This window comes from Moschus berezovskii, chromosome 4 (genome assembly GCF_049115385.1).
Source record: "Moschus berezovskii isolate FMDL1 chromosome 4, NW_MosBer_1.0, whole genome shotgun sequence".
Lineage (NCBI taxonomy): Eukaryota > Metazoa > Chordata > Mammalia > Artiodactyla > Moschidae > Moschus > Moschus berezovskii.
Genome location: NC_142463.1, coordinates 124,555,997 through 124,574,804, shown reverse-complemented (window position 1 = coordinate 124,574,804; position 18,808 = coordinate 124,555,997). Strand labels below are relative to the sequence as shown.

The 18,808-nt window shown below is 48.2% G+C and overlaps 2 protein-coding genes across 9 annotated transcripts in view; one reads left to right on the top strand and one right to left on the bottom strand.

Annotated features, from left to right (window-relative positions):
* Window positions 1-16,757, top strand: part of GPR161 (G protein-coupled receptor 161) — a 69,404-nt gene extending 52,647 nt beyond the window's left edge. For 2 of the 3 annotated variants that reach the window (XM_055403957.2, XM_055403958.2), the window contains 3 exons: window positions 2,117-2,221; window positions 4,726-4,845; window positions 7,110-16,757. In XM_055403957.2, coding sequence (XP_055259932.1) covers window positions 2,117-2,221; window positions 4,726-4,845; window positions 7,110-7,375 — 491 coding nt within the window. In that variant the 3' untranslated portion in view covers window positions 7,376-16,757. Of the gene's footprint in view, window positions 1-2,116; window positions 2,222-4,725; window positions 7,043-7,109 lie in introns of those variants that run through there. The other variant, XM_055403962.2, reaches the window with a different exon arrangement.
* A 135-nt stretch (window positions 16,758-16,892) lies between these two features.
* The window catches only part of DCAF6 (DDB1 and CUL4 associated factor 6), a 177,992-nt gene continuing 176,076 nt past the window's right edge, over window positions 16,893-18,808 (bottom strand). For all 6 annotated transcript variants that reach the window (XM_055403951.2, XM_055403952.2, XM_055403953.2 and 3 more), the window contains one exon: window positions 16,893-17,366. In XM_055403951.2, the coding sequence (XP_055259926.1) occupies window positions 17,305-17,366 (62 nt within the window). In that variant the 3' untranslated portion in view covers window positions 16,893-17,304. The remainder of the gene's footprint in view (window positions 17,367-18,808) is intronic.

Sequence of the window (18,808 nt, the reverse complement as noted above, 5' to 3'; positions counted from 1 at the left end):
CATGAGATTTGGACAGGAGGGTAAGAGGCCTGGGACCTCTGAATTTTCCCCCACTTGCTTCTCCAGGTTCCTCTCCTGTGCCACCGAGAGGTCTTCTGGTTACTTCAAAGTGCCAGTTTCACCCCAGAATTGTACTCCTGTTCCTTTAGCCTCTGAAAGGCACTCGTGACCCTTTTGGCCACGCCAGGCTTCTGATCTGATCTCTGGGCCTGTCACATTGTGCCTTTTTCTTTCTTTAAAAAAAAAATTTTTTTTGTTTTTAAAGGGCTGGACTGGGCTCAGTCTAGTGTGTTGTTGCTTCATGTGAAGAAACTCCGGGTTGCTGCGCCCATTCTCTAGTGATGAATGCTGGATAAACACAGAATAGAGAGTCACCACTTGGCTGCCCTATTTCCAGATCTCTTAGCCGAGCCACACTGGCCTGCTTCCAGTAGTCCTCCCACTGGTGGAGACAAGGACTTGTGTTTAGCTTTCACCGCAGCCTCAGAGATGCGTCCAAAGCCCACTGTGGCCTCAGCTGTCCCAGCTGGAAGTGGGTGTTCCGCCACAGGCCGCCCTCCTCAAGTCAGACTTCCTGCTGAAACATAGTCATATTCTGAGGCCAAGACCCTGCAGGTGGGTGATCATGTCTGGAATCTTCTCTGACTCCAGCCCCTTACACCAACCCCCAGGAGAGGGGGCAGCTCCTTGCAAAAGTGTTATCCGCATGTTTCATGAAAAGAGAAGTTCTGAGAGCAGAGTGCTCTGTCTGCATGGGCTGCCCACCCCAACCCCCACCGTCTCCTCCTTGGCTCTGAAAGAGAAAGGAGAGTCACCTTGTTCCCTTAAAGAATTATGATGAAAGCATAGGCCAAGGCCTCTCCTGTCTATAAGCGTGCTGTGGGGAAACTCAGGTGGTCTGTCAGGCAGGTCCTTCACAGCAGGTAGGTCTTCCTCAGGAGATGGGGGGAGTTTGACTTTTTGTGCTGTATTTTTAATTGCTAGGAGTGCTTTTTTTTTTTTAATCTCCGTGGTCTTTGTGGCCTCCAGCTCTTTTGTTCATAGATTTGTTATTTTCTTAATTTTCTGAGGACACCCAATTGGAATGTTGTTTTCTTAAGCTCCCTGCATTGTCTCCTGCAGATCCTTTTTGTATTCCTTCCTTTTTTGTTCCCCCATCTCTGCTAGTGCTTTCCCTTAAATGTGTCCTGATCTTCACTGTCCCTCATGGTTAATAAGGCAGCCCTGGAAAGGGACCGGGAAACCCTGGGCAGTGGAGCAGATGGCACGCAGACTGAAGGGTGGAGGGGCTGGGCCGTTTTACAGGGTGCCCCGCTCTTGGGTCTGTGGGGCTTTTCTCTCCGACGGGCTGGATTTCCCTGGGGACGAAATGTCTGGCCTCCTGCCCAGGTTGAGTAAGGCAGTGGGGTGGGGGTCCCACTGTTGACTAGGCAGCCTCTCATTGTTCCCTCAGGTTTTACCACGTTGCCATGTGCCTGCTGTCACTAAGGCCAGAGTCCCCCAGTTCAGTCTGTCTGCTCTCCTGCCAGCATGGAGGGTGGGTGCCTGGAGCCTGAATTGGGACTAGCAATAGAGGGGACCCACTGCTTCCTGTAGAGTCTTTCCATTGAGCCCTACCTGCCCAGAGACTCTGAGCCTTCAGTCCTTAAGCTTTTGGGGGTCTCCTTCCCGGCCTTCCCTGTTGCCAGCCTCAGCTCTTTCTTGGGTCAGTTTCATTGCCCACCCCCTATCCTTCCAACCTACAAACATCCTCTTTGCTTGGGGGTTTCAGCCTCTTCTAAAAAAATTACCTTTTGGTATTCAGATAGGCTCCTTCAAAGTTAAAGGAGCACCCACATTCTGTGGTAACTGGAAGATCTCCCAGGACTCTTCACTGTTTTCTCTCCCACCTTCCTTGTTGGTGTTTGACATTGGTCATACCCTCTTCCCCTCTGGTAGGACCCAGTGAATCCTGTCACAGACTCCCTGGGGTAAGAATAAAGGGTGAAGTGGAGGAAAGGCAGCCAAGAGCTTCGTGTCTTCAGTGAATGCAGAGCACCCTTTGCAGGGAGAACAGGGTGGACAGGACAGTGGGACTGGGCACGATTGTGCGTTCACTGCCGACCTTGCTTTGCAGACCTGGGCCTGTCCCCGCACTTCACAGCCCTCATGGCAGGTGAGCAACCCCTGGGGAACAGCAGCAGCACCGGGGACACTGGCTTCAGCTGCTCTCAGGACTCAGGTAAGCTTCTCACCTGTTGCGTTTCCCCAGTTCTGGGTGGGAGCATGTGGGCGGGAGGAATGTCTCCCAGGCTGTAGGGGGCGAGAGTCAAGAGTCTGGTTTTCCAGTCGTGGCTTTTTGCTTTTCCGCATCTCTGTGCCCCAGTTTCTTCCTCTGTATAATGGGAATCTCAGCTCCTGTTCTCTCTGCCAGGCAGGGTTGTTGTGAGATTCAAATTAAGTGAAAGCCTTCAAAGTTAAAATTCCAGATGATCATGAATTGTTTTGTGAGTTATAATAACCCCTGGCCAGAGCAGGCTCCAGAGTCAACCTGCCTGGTTTTCAGTCTTGAATTGGCTTTTTAAGAGCTGTGTTATCTCAGACAAGCTCCTCGATCTTTTTCTAAACTTTTGAGACTCCCTATTTGTCCCAGAACTTGGGCACTGTCCCTCTCCCCCTTGTCATGTTTTTACATGCCCTGAGATCCACCTGTGGGGAACTTGGTCTCTCTGATGAAACAGATCTCCCTCAATACCCTCCAGACCCTCCCTTCAGCTGCTGCCCGAGATGGTGCCAGCCCAGGGCGCGTGCCTTTAGCACGGCGCTCTGTGATATCAGCCTGCTGCTGTGCTCCCCAGCACATACCTGGCCACCGCACGGCTGAGAGGCTCGTGGCGGGGATGGGCCGTGTCCCTCCGTCGCTCATTCGCAGAGCTGATGTGGCACCGCATCCCAGGGTGGCATCTGTCTGTGTGCTGGGCATGAGCCCGGACCTCAGCGCAGCAGGCTAGCCGTGACTGTCTCCCTCCCTGCTCTTCCATCGCCCCAGCGGGAGCCTTTTGGAAATGCCTCTCTGCCTTCATCTGTGTTTCCTCATCTGAGCCTGGATTGCGGAATTCTAGGGTGAAGGGCGACGGGCAGGGACCCAGACCAGGCCTCCTGTCTTGGAGCATTTCCCCTGGAGGCAGAATGTTCCCTGAGAATGCGCCCCCACAGGCAGTCCAGAGCGTTAAACAACTGGTCAGAGCCTCCCTTGTAGACCAAAGTCCCTCTTGTAACTTGAAGGACAGGAAAGTCACTGTTGCTCCTCAGGCCCTTACCTCTCCTCAGACGATCAGTAGGGATCCAGAGGCAGGGACGTTTATTCACTAAACAGATATCTACTTGCCAAGCCCCTGCCTTGAGCAGATACTGCCCTATGTTCTAGAGATGTGCTGGTGAATGGCCCTCATGCGGCTTTAAATAGGCAAATTGTGTGGGGTGCAGATTATACCTCAGGAGGTCTGCTGTTTAAAAAGGTCCTAACAGAGAGGAGAGCTGTGGGAGGGGAAGCCGAGTGCCTGAGGACACAGCGGGACTGGTCTGCGCGCCCTGCTGGGGAGAAGCACTTGGGGATGGGCGCGTTAGAGCGTTTCTCTGAGGATGTTAAAACCTGTAGAGGGAATAGGAGGTGACCAGGCGAAAAAGAGTAAGGGAACATGTTGTAGCCAGAAGAAAGACCTTGGGTTCTGGGGCCACACAGATGGGAATGTGAGCTTCAGCCGCCCTGCTCTTAGCCACATCCTCGTGAGTGATGGCTCCATGGACTAGGCGCCTGCTGTGCCCAAGGCACTGCGCCACAGCTTCACGCGTCCCAACCCGTACTGTTCATGACGATTCTATATGGTAGACAGAATTATCCCCATGTTATACACCTTGGAGGCTGCTGAGGGGCTGAGTAACCTGTCTGTGATCCTAGAGCTGTCCCTCTCGGGGACCCATGTGTGAAACCACCGTATTGTAACGTCCGCCAGAGGAGCACGTCTGTGCAGGTTATTCTGGGCGAACACGTGGAGCTCCTGGCTCTGCTTTCTTCCTGATTTGCTGAGCACCAGGCTTTGAAGGGTTGAAAGCTGGAGAATAAGACAGAGGAGGGCTGGTCCCAACACCTGCCCCAGTGTGAGGTCAGGGTTCTACTCAGCCCTGCTCCCTGCCCACCCCTCACCTGTCTACCCAGTTCTAATGGAGCTTCCTTCCTCTCTGCCTTCCCCCTACTTTTGGAGGGGCATATTTTCAACCCCTTTTTGATCCCTAAAGAACTTTACACATTCAGGGTTTATATGTTTATTTAGCACAGCATGTTTTAACTGGAATGATAGAAATTCAAACTGTAAGAAAAATCACTCTGAACACAAAGCCCCTTTAATAATGCCTCCCCCCTCCACTCAGCCTGACTCCCCTTCCCCAGTCCAGGTCTGGCTGACTTAGCACTTCTAAGTATGTTAGTTCTGTCTGTAACCCATCCACTTGCATAACATTGCTGTTTTTGGTGTGCCTGAAAAGCAGCCCCAGTGGCTGGCTGCAAACTCCCTGAAATGGGAAGAGAGACACTGTGTTCTGGACAAAGCTGCAGGGCAGCTGGATGCACCTGGTTGTGGGTTTGAATAAATGGGAGAGGAATGGAAGGGGTGTTTAGAGAGGGTGGGAAAGAAGGTGAGAGGAGCTGGTTTTGCCAGTTGGAGGTGCACAGTTTGCCCTTGGTCTCAGGAACAGACGTCATGCTGCTTGAAGACTACACCTCGGATGACAACCCTCTCTCCCATGGCACGCGCCCACCCAAGAGGAGGAGCTCGGTGACATTTGAAGATGAAGTGGAACAAATCAAAGGTTTGGTTTCTGTGACCGATGGCTTCAGGGAAATGGGGGAGTGAAAGGATCTTAGGAAAATTCCTCAGCTGAGCCTGCCCCCACGCCCAGCACACTAGGGGTTCCACCTTTGCCCATTCCCAAGTCGCTCCCAACCCGACCTCTCTCACTTGAGTCCTTAGGCTTCTAACTCTCAGAGCAAACAGCATCTAAGGCTGGGCAGGCAGTGGGCTACATAGACATGCACACTCACACACACACACACACACTCACAGCTGATTCCCATCTCCTCTCTCAGAAGTTACCTGACTAGATACACCAGTTTCTGAGCCCTCCAAAGTTTCTTTCCCGTATGGATGCTGTGTGGCTATGAATTTGAACTTGGCCTCTCTGAGCCTCAGCTTCCATGTGTGGAAGATGAAAATAATGGCCCAATAAGTGCTCCAACTTCACAGCAGGGGAAGCTGCCACCTCGATGGTCTTGCCCTCTTGAGGGTGCTGGGGCACTTGGGTCCTGTGAGAGGAATGGGTTCTGCTATAATCCAGTTCCTGCATTTTTGGCTCCACCTGTTCTGAATTCAACCCTCAGCACTCTAGTTGACTCTGGAACTTGGGGGGGTCTAGTTTCCCTTCCAGATACGCTGACTAGAAGGGCCATCCAGGCTGCCCACAGATAGAAGAATCTCTTTCTCTGAATGAGATGTGATGGGGGGGGGTCCAGGACTTTGATATAAATATCTTCAGAAATGCTGGACTATGAAAACAAATATCGGCCGTATCAGGGTTCATGTTCATAATTTGTCCTGTCTTTTCTACCACTTCCCACCCCAATTCCAGATGAATGGAAGGGTTCATCATGGATGTCAAGGAGGTAGACATCAAATCGTCTGTTTTATGGGGAAAGTAGATTCAAGAACAGAGCTTGGATTAGCAGCCTCATGGGCCTTAATGGATTAAAACCTTCCCCAATCCACACAGCCCACATATGGCCAAGCTCGCTCCATCAGCCTCCATGCTGGGGGACAGCATTCCAAAGGCACTCTTCTTTGCAGACAGGGCGAGGAGCAGGCATTTTTAAGACCACATCATTCCTCCCGGGAGCTAGTGGCAGGGCAGGGAGCGGTCACGTGTTCCTCCCTTCTCCTCTTAGAGTGTGGCATGGAAGTTGCCTACTCCAAGCAACATGAGGATTAGGGGATAAGCTATTCCCTCCAAAATGTCAGCAGGAAAACTGGCAGTGAGGTTAAAAGTTATCAGGATGTGAAACTGAAGCTCCCCCCGCCTCCCCGCCAACCTGTTCACTTAAGTTGTCGGGGATCCTAGTCCCCGGGGAAAGGGCATCTGACTTCTAATGTCCTTCAAACCCTGAGGTTCTCCATGGCTCTGAAGAATCTCTGAGCGGGTGTGGAAAGGCCAGAGGCAACATTCAGGCTTGTGGAAGATATAGCCAAAACTGCTACACATTCCAGGGAGCCCAAAGACCAGAGAACTGTTTCACAGATGTAAATTAAGTGAAATCGCTCAGCTGTGTACAACTCTTTGGGACCCCGTGGACTACACAGTCTATGGAATTCCCCAGGCCAGAATACTGGAGTGGGTAGCCTTTCCCTTTTCTTGGGGATCTTCCCAACCCAGGGATCAAACCTAGGTCTCCTGCACTGCGGGCAGATTCTTTACCAGCTGAGCCACCAGGGAAGGCAAAGAATATTGGAGTGGGTAGCCTGTCCCTTCTCCAGCGGATCTTCCCGACCCAGGGATCGAACCAGGATCTTCTGCCTTGCTGGCAGATTCTTTACCAACTGAGCTATCAAGGAAGCCCAATAGAAAGTATTTATCAAGCCTTTCCTAGGAGCCAGACCTAAGCTAAAGCACCTTAGTAAGGACTGTTTAATTATCACAGGAACCCTATAAGTGGTGTGCCATGATCTCCTTACAGATTAGGAAACTGAAATTAAATGACTTCTAAGATTTCCCAGATAGTAAGTAGGGAATTTGGAGAAGGAAATGGCAACCCACTCCAGTGTTCTTGCCTGGAGAATCCCAGGGACGGGGGAGCCTGGTGGGCTTCTGTCTGTGGGGTCACACAGAGTCGGACACGACTGAAGTGACTTAGCAGCAGCAGCAGCAGCAAGTAGGGAATTGTCGCCTAGGGACTGTAAACTCCAGAACCTACAGCCTTCAGCTGTTTGTTTCCCCTCCCCAGGTCAGTAAAGCAACAGCAGGCCAGTCCTGGGGAGCTGTCAGTCCTGGCCCCTCACTAACCTTTTTTCTGCCTTCTCTCTTAGAAGCTGCCAAGAACCCTATTCTTCACGTGAAAGCTGATGTGCACAAGTCCTTGGACAGCTACGCAACCAGCTTGGCCAAAGCCATAGAGGCTGAAGCCAAAATCAACTTATTTGGGGAGGAGGCCTTGCCTGGGGTCTTGCTTACAGCTCGGACCGTCCCTGGAATTGGCTTTGGGAGCCGCCGAGGCAGCAGAACTCTCGCAGGTCAGAGGCTGCAGCTTCAGAGCATCGAAGAGGGGGATGTTTTAGCCGCAGAGCAGAGATGAGGGTGGATGCCCGTTACCATCTGTGCCAGGGCCCCAGGAGCAACATCTGATACGCAGTCATCTGAAAAAATACTGAAAACAATGTCTGTAAGTGACTTCAGTGTCTGTGTGAGACCACACGAGGGCTTCCTGTTGATCCCAGTGATGGGACCAGAGGCGTCGAGAGCACGAAACAAAGCAAGTGTGGGTGTGGCTGAGACTCTGGGGGAGGGGGGATTTAGAGGGGGCTAGAGGCCTCAGCTGGGCAGGAAACCACCATGTGGGCCACTTCCTCTTCTTCACAACCTGTGTCCTTGGAATCCAGCCATGCACTGTACCAGAGGCCTCGGGACACTGGGGGATGGCGCTTCCTCTGTGGTTGATGCGGGCTGTGTGGGGCCATTGGTTCTACCCTAAATGGTCCCCAGGAGCAAAACACCCCAGACCCATGCATCCTGGTTACTGCCTTGCCTCCACTGGGGCCATCTGATGATTCTAGTAGGGACTGGTCGCTGGCCGCTGGGCAGAGGCAGCAGGTCTGGGGCAGTGGTTGCTGAGGACAGGCCTCCCTATGGACTGGTTCCTTAGGATTTTAAAAGAAGGGAGAGACCACTGTAAACGACAGCAGCAAGGAACAGATGCCAGCTATTTCATTTCTAGAAAGAAAAACAACCCATCTGGTTAGGAAGCACCTTCATCTTCCGGACCTGAACGGGGCCGCGGAGCCAAGCACTGCCGAGGAGTAGTTATTGCTATCGTTGGAGGGAATCCCCTTCACACAGCAAAATCCCATGGAATAGGTTCCGTATGTGATGCTTGATGTACTGTTGAGATCAGCTGGCCTCCAGGGAAAACTCCCATGGCCAGCAGCTACTATTTCCCTGCCCTGAATGTCTTAAGACTTGAAGGAACTCTGGACCTGGCATCAGCAACTGTGTGCCGGCCCGGCTCTGCCTTATGTTACTCGGGTCACTGGGACTCCCTGTCACCTCTGGGTCATCTGGAAAATGAGAATACGGACTGTGGAGTTGGACTGAATGGTATGTGTGTGCTTAGTCATCCAGTCGTGTCTGAGTCTGTGTGGTCCCATGGACGGAGTGGTGGCCAGGGTCCTTTCTCACTCTGATCTTTGATGTTCTCTGAATTTGTTAGGGGGAAAAAAGTGACCCATGGATCAACATTTGCACAGCTTTTGGGTGTCATGTCTGATGGGCATGTGAAATACTTCAGGCCTGACGTGTGGGCTGATCCAGTGTGTCTTTTAGAGCACAGTCCTGACAGGAGGCCAACCAGGACACATAAAAGGGTGCAGAGGGCGTGTCCTCAGAGGTGGAAAGTGGGGCCACGGATTGTGATGCGTGTGTGAGATCTCTCCCCGCCCCCTTTGAGATGGGATGGCAGCTGAATGTGTGGGCTTGCAACAGTGGCTGTGGTGACTTGAACCACCTGTTCCTGCCCTTCAGCCTAGATGACAGCAGCCAAGTGCAGGTCTTTCCCCGCTTCTGAATTCCAGGTGGTCAGCAGAGGATAGATTCTGAGGCGCTCTCCCGCATCTGTTGAGGCAGCAGTTCCAGAAAGCGTATCACCTTTGCACTGTTTCACTGTGGTCTAACTAGTTCTCCAGGAGGCAGTGTGTCTTTGCTGTGTGGCAGAGACCAGTGGTTGGCTGGTCCCTTTGCAGTTTACAAAAGACTTTTCCTTAGACCTGGGGGCTGCTACCTTCACAGTGATCAAATTAATCCAGTCTACATTCTGGATGGAAGAGGGAAGAAGCAGAGGGCAGTTTCACCTGTGGGTTCTGCTGAGGTGATGTGCAGATCAGTCAGATTTTGCTCATACTACTGGTGGTATTCCTAAATCTGAGGGCATTTTTGCTTTCTGTATTTATTCCTAGCATTTGTCTTTATCCAGTTTCTAGAGGGGCCATATTCCTGAGCTTCTAGTATGCTCTGAGGTGGATCAGGGCAGGAACTTAGGATGACCCCCACCTCGGACCCCATCCACCCCCATTAGGCCATTTTGAGTGCAATGAAGCGGCCTGCATCCCCGGAGTTGGAAAGTGCCTTCCCTGGACTGTACTTGGCTGGGCTCGAAGGAGTATCCTGAGACCTCCCAAGTCCTCACAGGCTGATCCCAGACTAGCTGGGATCCACTAGATTTCATCTAAGCCAATCTAGAAATATTGTACTTCCCAAAAGCATTCTCTGCGTTTCCTCTTTGTACTAAAGTCCATTCATTCATCTAGCGTGTGCAAGGCATCAAGCTAGGCTCTGTAATAACATTAAAGTATTAAAGTGTTTTCACTCTAATGTAGGAAGAGACCTAGAGGAGACTGAGGTTAATAAACAGCAGTCAAGTAATGGTTCTAGAAAGAACTGCAGGCCCTATGAGGTGAATATTCCCAATTAGGAGTTAGGGGTAGCACCCTATAGGAGGTGACTGAGCCAAGACTTGGAGGGTATCTGGCAGCTAGAACCATGTTCTGCGTATCTCGGAATTCAGATACCCCTTATCCAGCCTGAGTGAGAAGGGAGCGCAAAAGGTGAGTGGGGGGAGGACAAGGACACGCCCCACACTGAGGCTTCTGCGGGGCGGCTCTGGGGACACGTGTCCTTAGTGCAGAGAGTCAAAACCCCAGCTGCCCTTGCTGAGTGCTGGCCCGCTAGCTTTATTCTGCTGTGCGGCGGCAATCTAAGGCCTTCCTGAGGCGGGGCCCTGTGGGGAGTGGTAGGTGGGACATTTGGCCACTTAACGTAAAAACCTCAGTTCTGCATCTTCTAGTTTTGACAGGACCACCTGTAGGACTGTTGCCCATCTCTGCTTCTTTCATCAAGGTTACCACTTGACTAGCTGCCCCCCATGCTATCTCCCAGATACCAGGTTTGGGGGCTAGTGTGACCTGGAAGGCACGAAGCCCCACACTACCAAGCACCCAGGCACCGATTCAGGGCCTTCGACGCCAGGTGGCAGCAGTGTGGCTGTGGTGTCACTGGCCGTTCCTAGTGGGAAAGAGTCAAGGACAAAGCTGAAGGCTTGTTTGCTCCTGGCTGAGAGCACCTCCTCTGAACTCCGGGTCTCCACTGCTGTCCTCAGCCTTTAAAGGACCACCCAGCTAGCCTGCTTACACTGCTCAGCTGTGTGATCTTAAACAGATCACTGCTGTAGAACTGGGGTTGTCGAATATAAGACAAGGGCCATCTGGTGCTAATGTTGCTAATGTTATTTGATTCTCATTGAAGAAGCTGCTGTGTAGTCTCTGAGCAACTGGCGAGACTAACTCAAGTATCTGCAATAGGACAAGGAATCCTGGGGTGGACAGGAGAGGGAGGAAAAGGGCTTTGATACAATGAGAGATAAGAAAGCTTTCTTAAAAGTGAACGATGCAAAGAAATAGAGGAAAACAATAGAATAGGAAAGACTGGAGATCTCTCCAAGAAAATTAGAGATACCAAGGGAACAATTCATGCAAAGATGAGCTCAATAAAGGACAGAAACAGTAAGGACGTAACAGAAGCAGTAGAGGTTAAGAAGAGGTGGCAAGAATACACAGAACTGTACAAAAAAGGCCTTAGTGGCCGGGATAACCAAGATGGTGTGGTTGTTCACCTAGAGCCAGACATCCTGAAATGTAGTTCGTAGTTTGTTACTACAAACAGAACTCGTGGAGCTGATGAATTCCAGCTGAGCTATTTCAAATCCTAAAAGATGATGCTGTTGAAGTGCTGCACTCAACATGCCAGCAAATGTGGAAAACTCAGCAGTGGCCACAGGACTGGAAAAGGTCAATTTTCATTCCAGTCCCAAAGAAAGGCAACGCCAGAGAATGTTCAAACTACCACACAATTGCACTCATTTTACATGCTAGCAAGGTAATGCTCAAAATCCTTCAAAGTTAGACTTCAACAATATGTGGACTGAGAACTTCCATACGTACAAGCTCGATTTGGAAAAGGCAGAGGAACCAGGATCAAATTGCCAACATCCACTTGATCATAGCAAAACCAAAAGAATTCAGAAAAACACACACTTCTGCTTCATTAACTATGATAAAGCCTTTGATGGTATGGATCACAACAAACTGTGGAAAATTCTTAAAAGAGATGGGAATACCAGACCATCTTACTTGCCTCCTGGGAAACCTGTATGCAGGTCAAAAAGCAATAAGTAGAACTAGACATGGAACAGCAGATTGATTCCAGATTGGGAGTGGAGTACATCAAGGCTGTCACCCTGCTTATTTAACTTGTGTGCACAGTACATCATGCAAAATGCCGGGCTGGATGAAGCACAAGCTTCAAGATTACTGGGAGAAATATCAATAACCTCAGATATGCAGATGACACCACCCTAATGGCAGAAAGTGAAGAGGAACTAAAAGCCTCTTGATGAAAGTGAAAGGAGAGTGGAATAAGGTGGCTTAAAACACAGCATTCAAAAAACTAAGATCATAGCATCTGGTCCCATCACTTCATGGAAAGTAGATGGGGAAACAGTGGCTGACTTTATTTTTCGGGCTCCAAAATCACTGCCAATTGTGACTGCAGCCATGAAATTAAAAGACGCTTGCTCCTTGGAAGGAAAGCTAAGACAAACCTAGACAGCACATGAAAAAGCAGAGACTTTGTCAACAAAGGTACGTATAGTCAATGCTATGGTTTTTCCAGTAGTCATGTATGGATGTGAGAGTTGGATCATAAAGAAAGCTGATCGCCGAAGAATTGATGCTTTTGAACTGTGGTGCTGGAGAAGACTCTTTAGAGTCCCTTGGACTGCAAGGAGATCCAACCAGTCAATCATAAAGTATATGAATATTCATTGGACTGATGCTGAAGCTCCAATACTTTGGCCACCTGATGCAAAGAGTCAACTCATTGGAAAAGACCCTGATGCTGGGAAAGACTGAAGGCAGGAGAAGGGGATGACAGGATGAGATGGTTGGATGGCATCACCGACTCAATGGACCTGAGTTTGAGCAAGCTCCTGGGAGATAGTGAGGGACAGGGAAGCCTGGTGTGCTGCAGTCCATGGGCTCGCAAAGAGCTGGACACGACTGGGCCCCTGAACAACAGCAACAGTGAGAGACTTACTGGCCTGTTCAGGTTTAATTAGATGAGCAGTTTTCTGTCCTGACAGTTGGTCCGTGAAATACGCAGAGATTAGACAGGTCTCTGGATGGACCACAGGATATATTCGTGACAAGGGTTCAGCCTTGAGCCCCAGCTATCTCCAGTCCAGAAGGAACTGTGGAGGTGATGTGGCTACAAAGGTTGAAGAAGGAAACGAGCATGTACTGAGTTACTCCTGTGAACCTGACATGTTAAGATACCTGAGTGCTCGTTGTGTGCTGGACATTATTAGTCACTTCCAAATGCTGCATCTCATTGCTTATCAGCTCAAATGTGATATAATGGGGATAGCACAGGATTGGCTATGCTAAGTTCTGGATTCAGATTCCACACTGTCACTGGTTTAATAAGTGTCCTTGGGCCAACTACTCAATCTTTGTGTATTGCAGTTGTCTCATCTATAAAATGAATTTTGTATTCATTTTATATGTATTCATTTTGTATATTGATTTTATGTGGGGACACAGAATCCAAGAGGGTCTCCCTCCTAGGTGATAATGTGGATTAAGGCATTTAGCACAGTACCTGTGGCATAGTTGATACTGAGCCGCTGCTATTTTTTCTCCACTCTGCAGGTGGGTGTAGTATTTGTGCTTTACAGGGCTCTCGATGACAAGACTTGAGAATCTTGAAAAGATAACAGTTACCCTACATAAGTGGTATTGAAGGTTGTTGCCATGGAACTGTCATGTTTGCTGAACAGTACAGAGGGACATGGTGAGAAAGGGGAAGGCAACAGGGAGCAAAGGGTAACTAGCATTTGGGGTTCAGGAGATCAGGAGGAGTGGAACTGAGCTTTTCTGTTAATGGCCATTGAAGATGATGGAGTCCCAGGCTGGTGTGGCATCTGGAATCAAAGCGCAAGCTCAGCTCTGACCTCCCAGAAGGGACACTCTCCTGAGCTGTGACCAGGCTTCTAAGGGCAGCTCCATCCTGCAGTGACAGTGACTGCTTGGCAGTGGCCTTGGCACTTGGGTTCAGACTCTGTGACCCTCAGAGTCCCTGAGGGAAGAGGCAGTACAGGGGCAGGAGACCGTGCTGTCATGCACAGGAAACAGAACCCCAGGTAAATTCCACGGGAGAGTGAAGAGAAATCAGAGATTTCACCCTGAAGCAAAGTAAAGTGGCTGTGAGAACGGTCATATGTGACTATAAATGCAGGCAGAGCCGGATCATCCTTCTGATTTGGGAAGGGGGACACACAATCCAAGAAGGCCTCAGGAAGTACAGAGAATTGTCCCAGGTCTCAAAGCGTCCTTGGCCATGTGACTGAGAGAAGGAAAAAGCCAGCTCTGCAGCTTGAGGAAGACGAGGGATAGTTGACAGTCATCATTAATAGAACAGGCCAGTGGGGCTTTTTTGTGTCGGTAGAAAAAACTATTGTAAACCAAAAAATTTGGGGATTTGAATATCTGCTTGCCATAACTATAAAAAACTGCAGGCCTAAGGAAAGTGATGAGATTTCACTGGAAAGAATTCAAAGAACAAACTCAAATCTGCTTGATTACCAAAAACACAGTTTTGCTCCTTGTTATTTTTAGGAGAACAAAACAGACAAAGCTGTTTTCATTTCGCTCAGAGAGCAATTGTCTGAGCAGTATTAATAGCTTAAGAATTAAAAGCCACTTATGTTTTTCCTTTTGACACCACCATTTTGAGATATCACTAATCATACGTGAGTCAGACTTTCCCAGAGGAAAAGATAGTCCTGGGGAGGATCACAGGCCTCAGCAGGCAAGGCCACACTGAGAGTGCGGGGGAAAGAGCCTTTGTGGCTGGAAATAGGTCAGTCAGTGATACTTAAGGAACAGAGTCCTATGCTGTGTTCTGATAATGGACTCCCGGGTGCAAAGGTGGTTAAAACCCAACCTTCAAGACAAAAGGAAGCTGATTCAGAAATACAGTTCACTTGAAGTTTTTGGATTTTCTTTAAGATTAAAAAAATGCTTTGTGTTAGTCACTGAGTCATATCTCACTCTCTGTGTCCCCATGGACTGCAGCCCACCAGGCTCCTCTGTCCATGGAATTCTCCAAGCAAGAATACTAGAGTGGGTTTCCATTCCTTTCTCCAGAGGATCTTCCCAACCCAGGGATTGAACCTGGGTTTCCTACAAGGGGCAGATTCTTCACTGAGCCATCAGGGAAGCATACCCCCCTGCCCCCCACAATGCTTAGGGTCATTATAAATCAATATTTATAAACAAGTAAAAGTGTATTTAGAATAATTTTGTTTACCTGATTAAATATCTGGTTTTTGGCTTGTGTAGAACTGTGCAAATTGTGAATTTCTACTTATGGACTGTGGACTTTTCTGGGTGTCTCCTCCTTTAGCTGCACCCTTTCTCTGCAGACCTGTCCTTTTCTCAAGCCTCCCTTCCTGCGCACTGACAAGAGGAAGAAGACCGAGCCAGCCGTGGCACCATCCACACCACAGTCACCTAGTACAGTTACCCGAGTGTTTTTAATAAACTCCTGCAGGAAAATCAGACTCAGGGAATACTGTTAAATGACCTGGGAGTGACCAGGAGACACACAACAGACACTGTTAACTCTGAGTTTTAAAGGAGGGTTAATGCAGGGCACTGCTCTCTTGCTTGGTCTACCCACAGCCAAAGTCAAAGGGCGGATGGAAGAGATTATCAGACTTGGTACAACCTCAAGGCACAGAGCCTACCACCTTTATCTGACCCTGTCCCTGCCAGCCCTAAAGCCATATTCCTTTTTCTGAGTGGTTAAGTGGAACACTGAGTCTAACTTGCGATCTTGGCACCCCCCCACACCCCATCAAACAGTGGATCATGGGAGTGGCCAGGACTCAGCAGCTCAGCCTCTGTAGAATCTTTTCTCTTTGCTGTCTTCTTGACTGCATGTCTGGCCTGCCCTGCTCCTGTATAACCGGTTGGTGATAGGTGCTCTATCGTATCTGACTCTCTGCGACCCCACAGACTGTAGCCCACTAGTCTTCTCTGTTGGGGGGAATTCTCTCAGCAAGAATACTGGAGTGGGGTGCCATTTCCCTCTTCCAGGGGACTTCCCCAACCCAGGGACTGAACCTGCGTCTCCTGCATTGACAGGCAGATTCCACTGAGCCACCACAGAAGCCCTTTGCAACATACAGCACAAAACTACAAAATCAATAAAACTAAGGCATCTAATTCCATGACAAATACCACTTTTTAATGTTTGGGATGAAGTTTTAGGTTCCTAGCAAAATTGAACCAGAAGTTCAGAATTCCTCCACTCCCAGCTGCGCTGCCTCCTTCATTGTCAATATCCTGTGCCAAGTGAACACACTGAAGTGAACTCATTGATTTTCTCCTGTTGCTTTTCCTGCCAGTCACCCTTGACCCCACTGAGTACTCTAGTCTGCTCTATTAGTTTTCCAGCACTTCTCTGTTGCTGTTCTAGTGGAAGAAGCTGTTATTTTGTGTGCTGCAGTAATCTTTTCAGTTATTCTGTAAAGCCCTCCGACCTTTCATGTGTTCCTAACACAGCCCCTGGGACTGAAAGGGTGAGACAGGACTACCTCCATCTTAGAGAGGACGACGCAGAAGCCCAGAGAAATCAGATGGCTTGAGCAGGTCACGTAACCATTTGGGAACCAGAAATAGACCCTAATGCTTTCTGAAAATCATGCAGCTGCCCTGTTTGGTTAAACCTCTAATTCCTTTCCCTTCTGACCATTTAGCATATTCCTAATACAGATACGTATGTGTCCTGCCCAGACTAAGACCTAGACATTGAAGTCCAACTGAAGGTACTGAGCCATCTAGAGTTTTTTTTTTTCCTCTATCCAAAAAGCCATCTGTCTTCTCTTAGCAACACTGTCCCTGGGTCTGCAGTCATCTGGGAGGAGCCATCCCTGATCTCCACATGGGAATCTGGCCACACCTGTGAGTCTATTTGTGGCTCAGTCAGAGACCGCAGCATGACAGTTCAGGGGATAGGAGAGAGAATTACTGAAGGGTTAAGTCTGTAGGAACAGCTTCAGGTCATAACCTACAAGACAGACCTGGTGTAGATGCTTAAGTTGGGTGAAGGGGGACACCAGCGAGGAGGAGGACCAGCAATTAGGAGACTGGATGGCCAACATTTTCAGCTGAAATCTAGAAGGTGGAGACAGGAAGGCCAGAAGCCAGAACTCTTCAGAACAAGCTTATGCTAATGTGCTGTGTGAGTATCCATGATGCTGTGAGACTGCACGGGGACTAACCCCTGTACTTGGGTAATGAGGGACCACTAATCATGAAAGATGATCACTGGAGATAAAGCACTTTGGAAGGAGAGATCAAAAAAAGGTCTTGTATGTAATTCTCTCAAAGAGAAGTCAAAACAGAAGAGGTTATTAAATCTAGAAGAGATTTGGAAAATGGATCAAGACAGCAAGGCATTGAATAAAATTAAATTCAGGATATCGTAAAACAACCAACTTTTTTAATTAGAAAGCAATAAACATGCAAATGGCAAGTACAGACATTTCTTTGAACCAATATTTTCACTATAATGAAAATTCCTCTTCAACATTGATCCAAGCTCCCACATCTGAAAGGTTAGGGGAAATATTGCACTTTGCACTCCTCACACATGGCACTCCTCACACATGGCAAAAAGTTTTTAAAACATTTTGCTAGTTTTGTTTTATACATACTCCCAAATTCATGCACACAATCATTCCAAACCAATGTTAGGTTATCCCCCCAAAAGGGAAAAACTCAAAAAAACCACAACCTTAAAATTGCACTAAAGCTCTGTAAAGAAAAAATATATATAATAAATGTCTTATACAAATTTGAGAACATCTAAGTGCTTGCCAGTAAGAGTTGATTATTCATCCTCATTTTCATTCTCCTGACCAGAGCCTTCTGATCTGTCACTCTCCAACCGGTCTGGAAAACACAGGAAGACAAAAAAAAAACAACCTTTAGTATTACAATCAAAATAACTGTCAGTGCCTTAAATAAAACTGATTAAAATGTGTATAATTCAAAATATCATCATGTAAAAATCAGCTCAGTTATGTGCAGAAGTTATTTTTGCCTTGAGGCAAAGAACAAAGGAAACACAGCCCTATTAACTTAGAATACTCATGTAATTCTGAAGAGAAAAACGTACAAAGTAAAAACCCTAAAGATCTCCATCTACTGGGGTCTACTGCAATGATTTCAAACTGTGCTCCTAGGAGTCATATCAGGTGTCACAAAGGGAGTGAGAGGGAAGCTGTGCAAGAGAATCTGGGAATCATTCCCTAGTTGGCTCAGATGGGAAAGAATCTGTCTGCAATGCAGGAGACCCGGGTTCAATCTCTGAGTCAGAAAGATCCCCTGGAGAGGGAAATGGCAAGCCACTCCAGTATATCTGCCTGGAGAATCCCATGGACAGAGGAGCCTGGCAGGCTGCAGAGTCGGACACAACTGAAGCAACTTAGCACACAACACACATATTTCTGGTTATAAAAATATTTCTTAAATATCTGCTATGTTCCAGGATACAGTAGTGACCAAAACAGTCACAGACTCTTCTCTGTCCTCAAGGAGCTTATCTAGGTTGAACACTCAAGGGAGGGTACAATTACAGCCTGGTGAGCCAGTATGGCATGTCCTCTCAAGTTCCATGATTTACATTTGCTGTCCCTCTGCTTCGGACACTTTCACCTAGTTCTTCAGCTACAAAGGTTATGCTTACACATCTCAATACAACTATTTTTCCCTTTGTGAAACTCTGCCCAGACTTTCTCAGATACTCAACTTGAACTCCTTCCTTCAGGTTCCAGAATGTTTTACACGTACCATATGATGATGATTCTAATTGCAGTACTAGTCTGTCTGCACATCTTCTTGCAGACTGTGACTCCTGGGAGGGTAGGAGTTATTTTTTTCTTTTATCCTCAGGGCCTAGTACAAGAGGTCCAATGAAGGTTTATCAAATAAATGAATATAAGTTTTACTAAGATATAGGGTGTATAAAGAAGGCAACAGTATCAAATCACTACTGTCACTGGGATGGAACCCTTTCCATCACAGCAACACTTCTCCAGGGCAACCTGGGAGGGGTAAAGGTTAGACACAGTGGAAATAATTCAGGCTTCTCAACACCAAGAGAAGATGGAATCTCACCACAGGGGCTTAAGTACTCCCAGTGAATTCTAAATTGTCAACACCAGTATACAGAAGGGATGTGTGTTTAATTAGCCAAATAAGATTAACTCCCCTCTACACCAACTCCATTTCAGTGTCAAACTAAGGAGATAACATATGTGTATATGATTTGTAACCTGAGTTATACAAGTTTTAGTTATTAATATAAAAGTGTTCAATATACATTTGTAAGA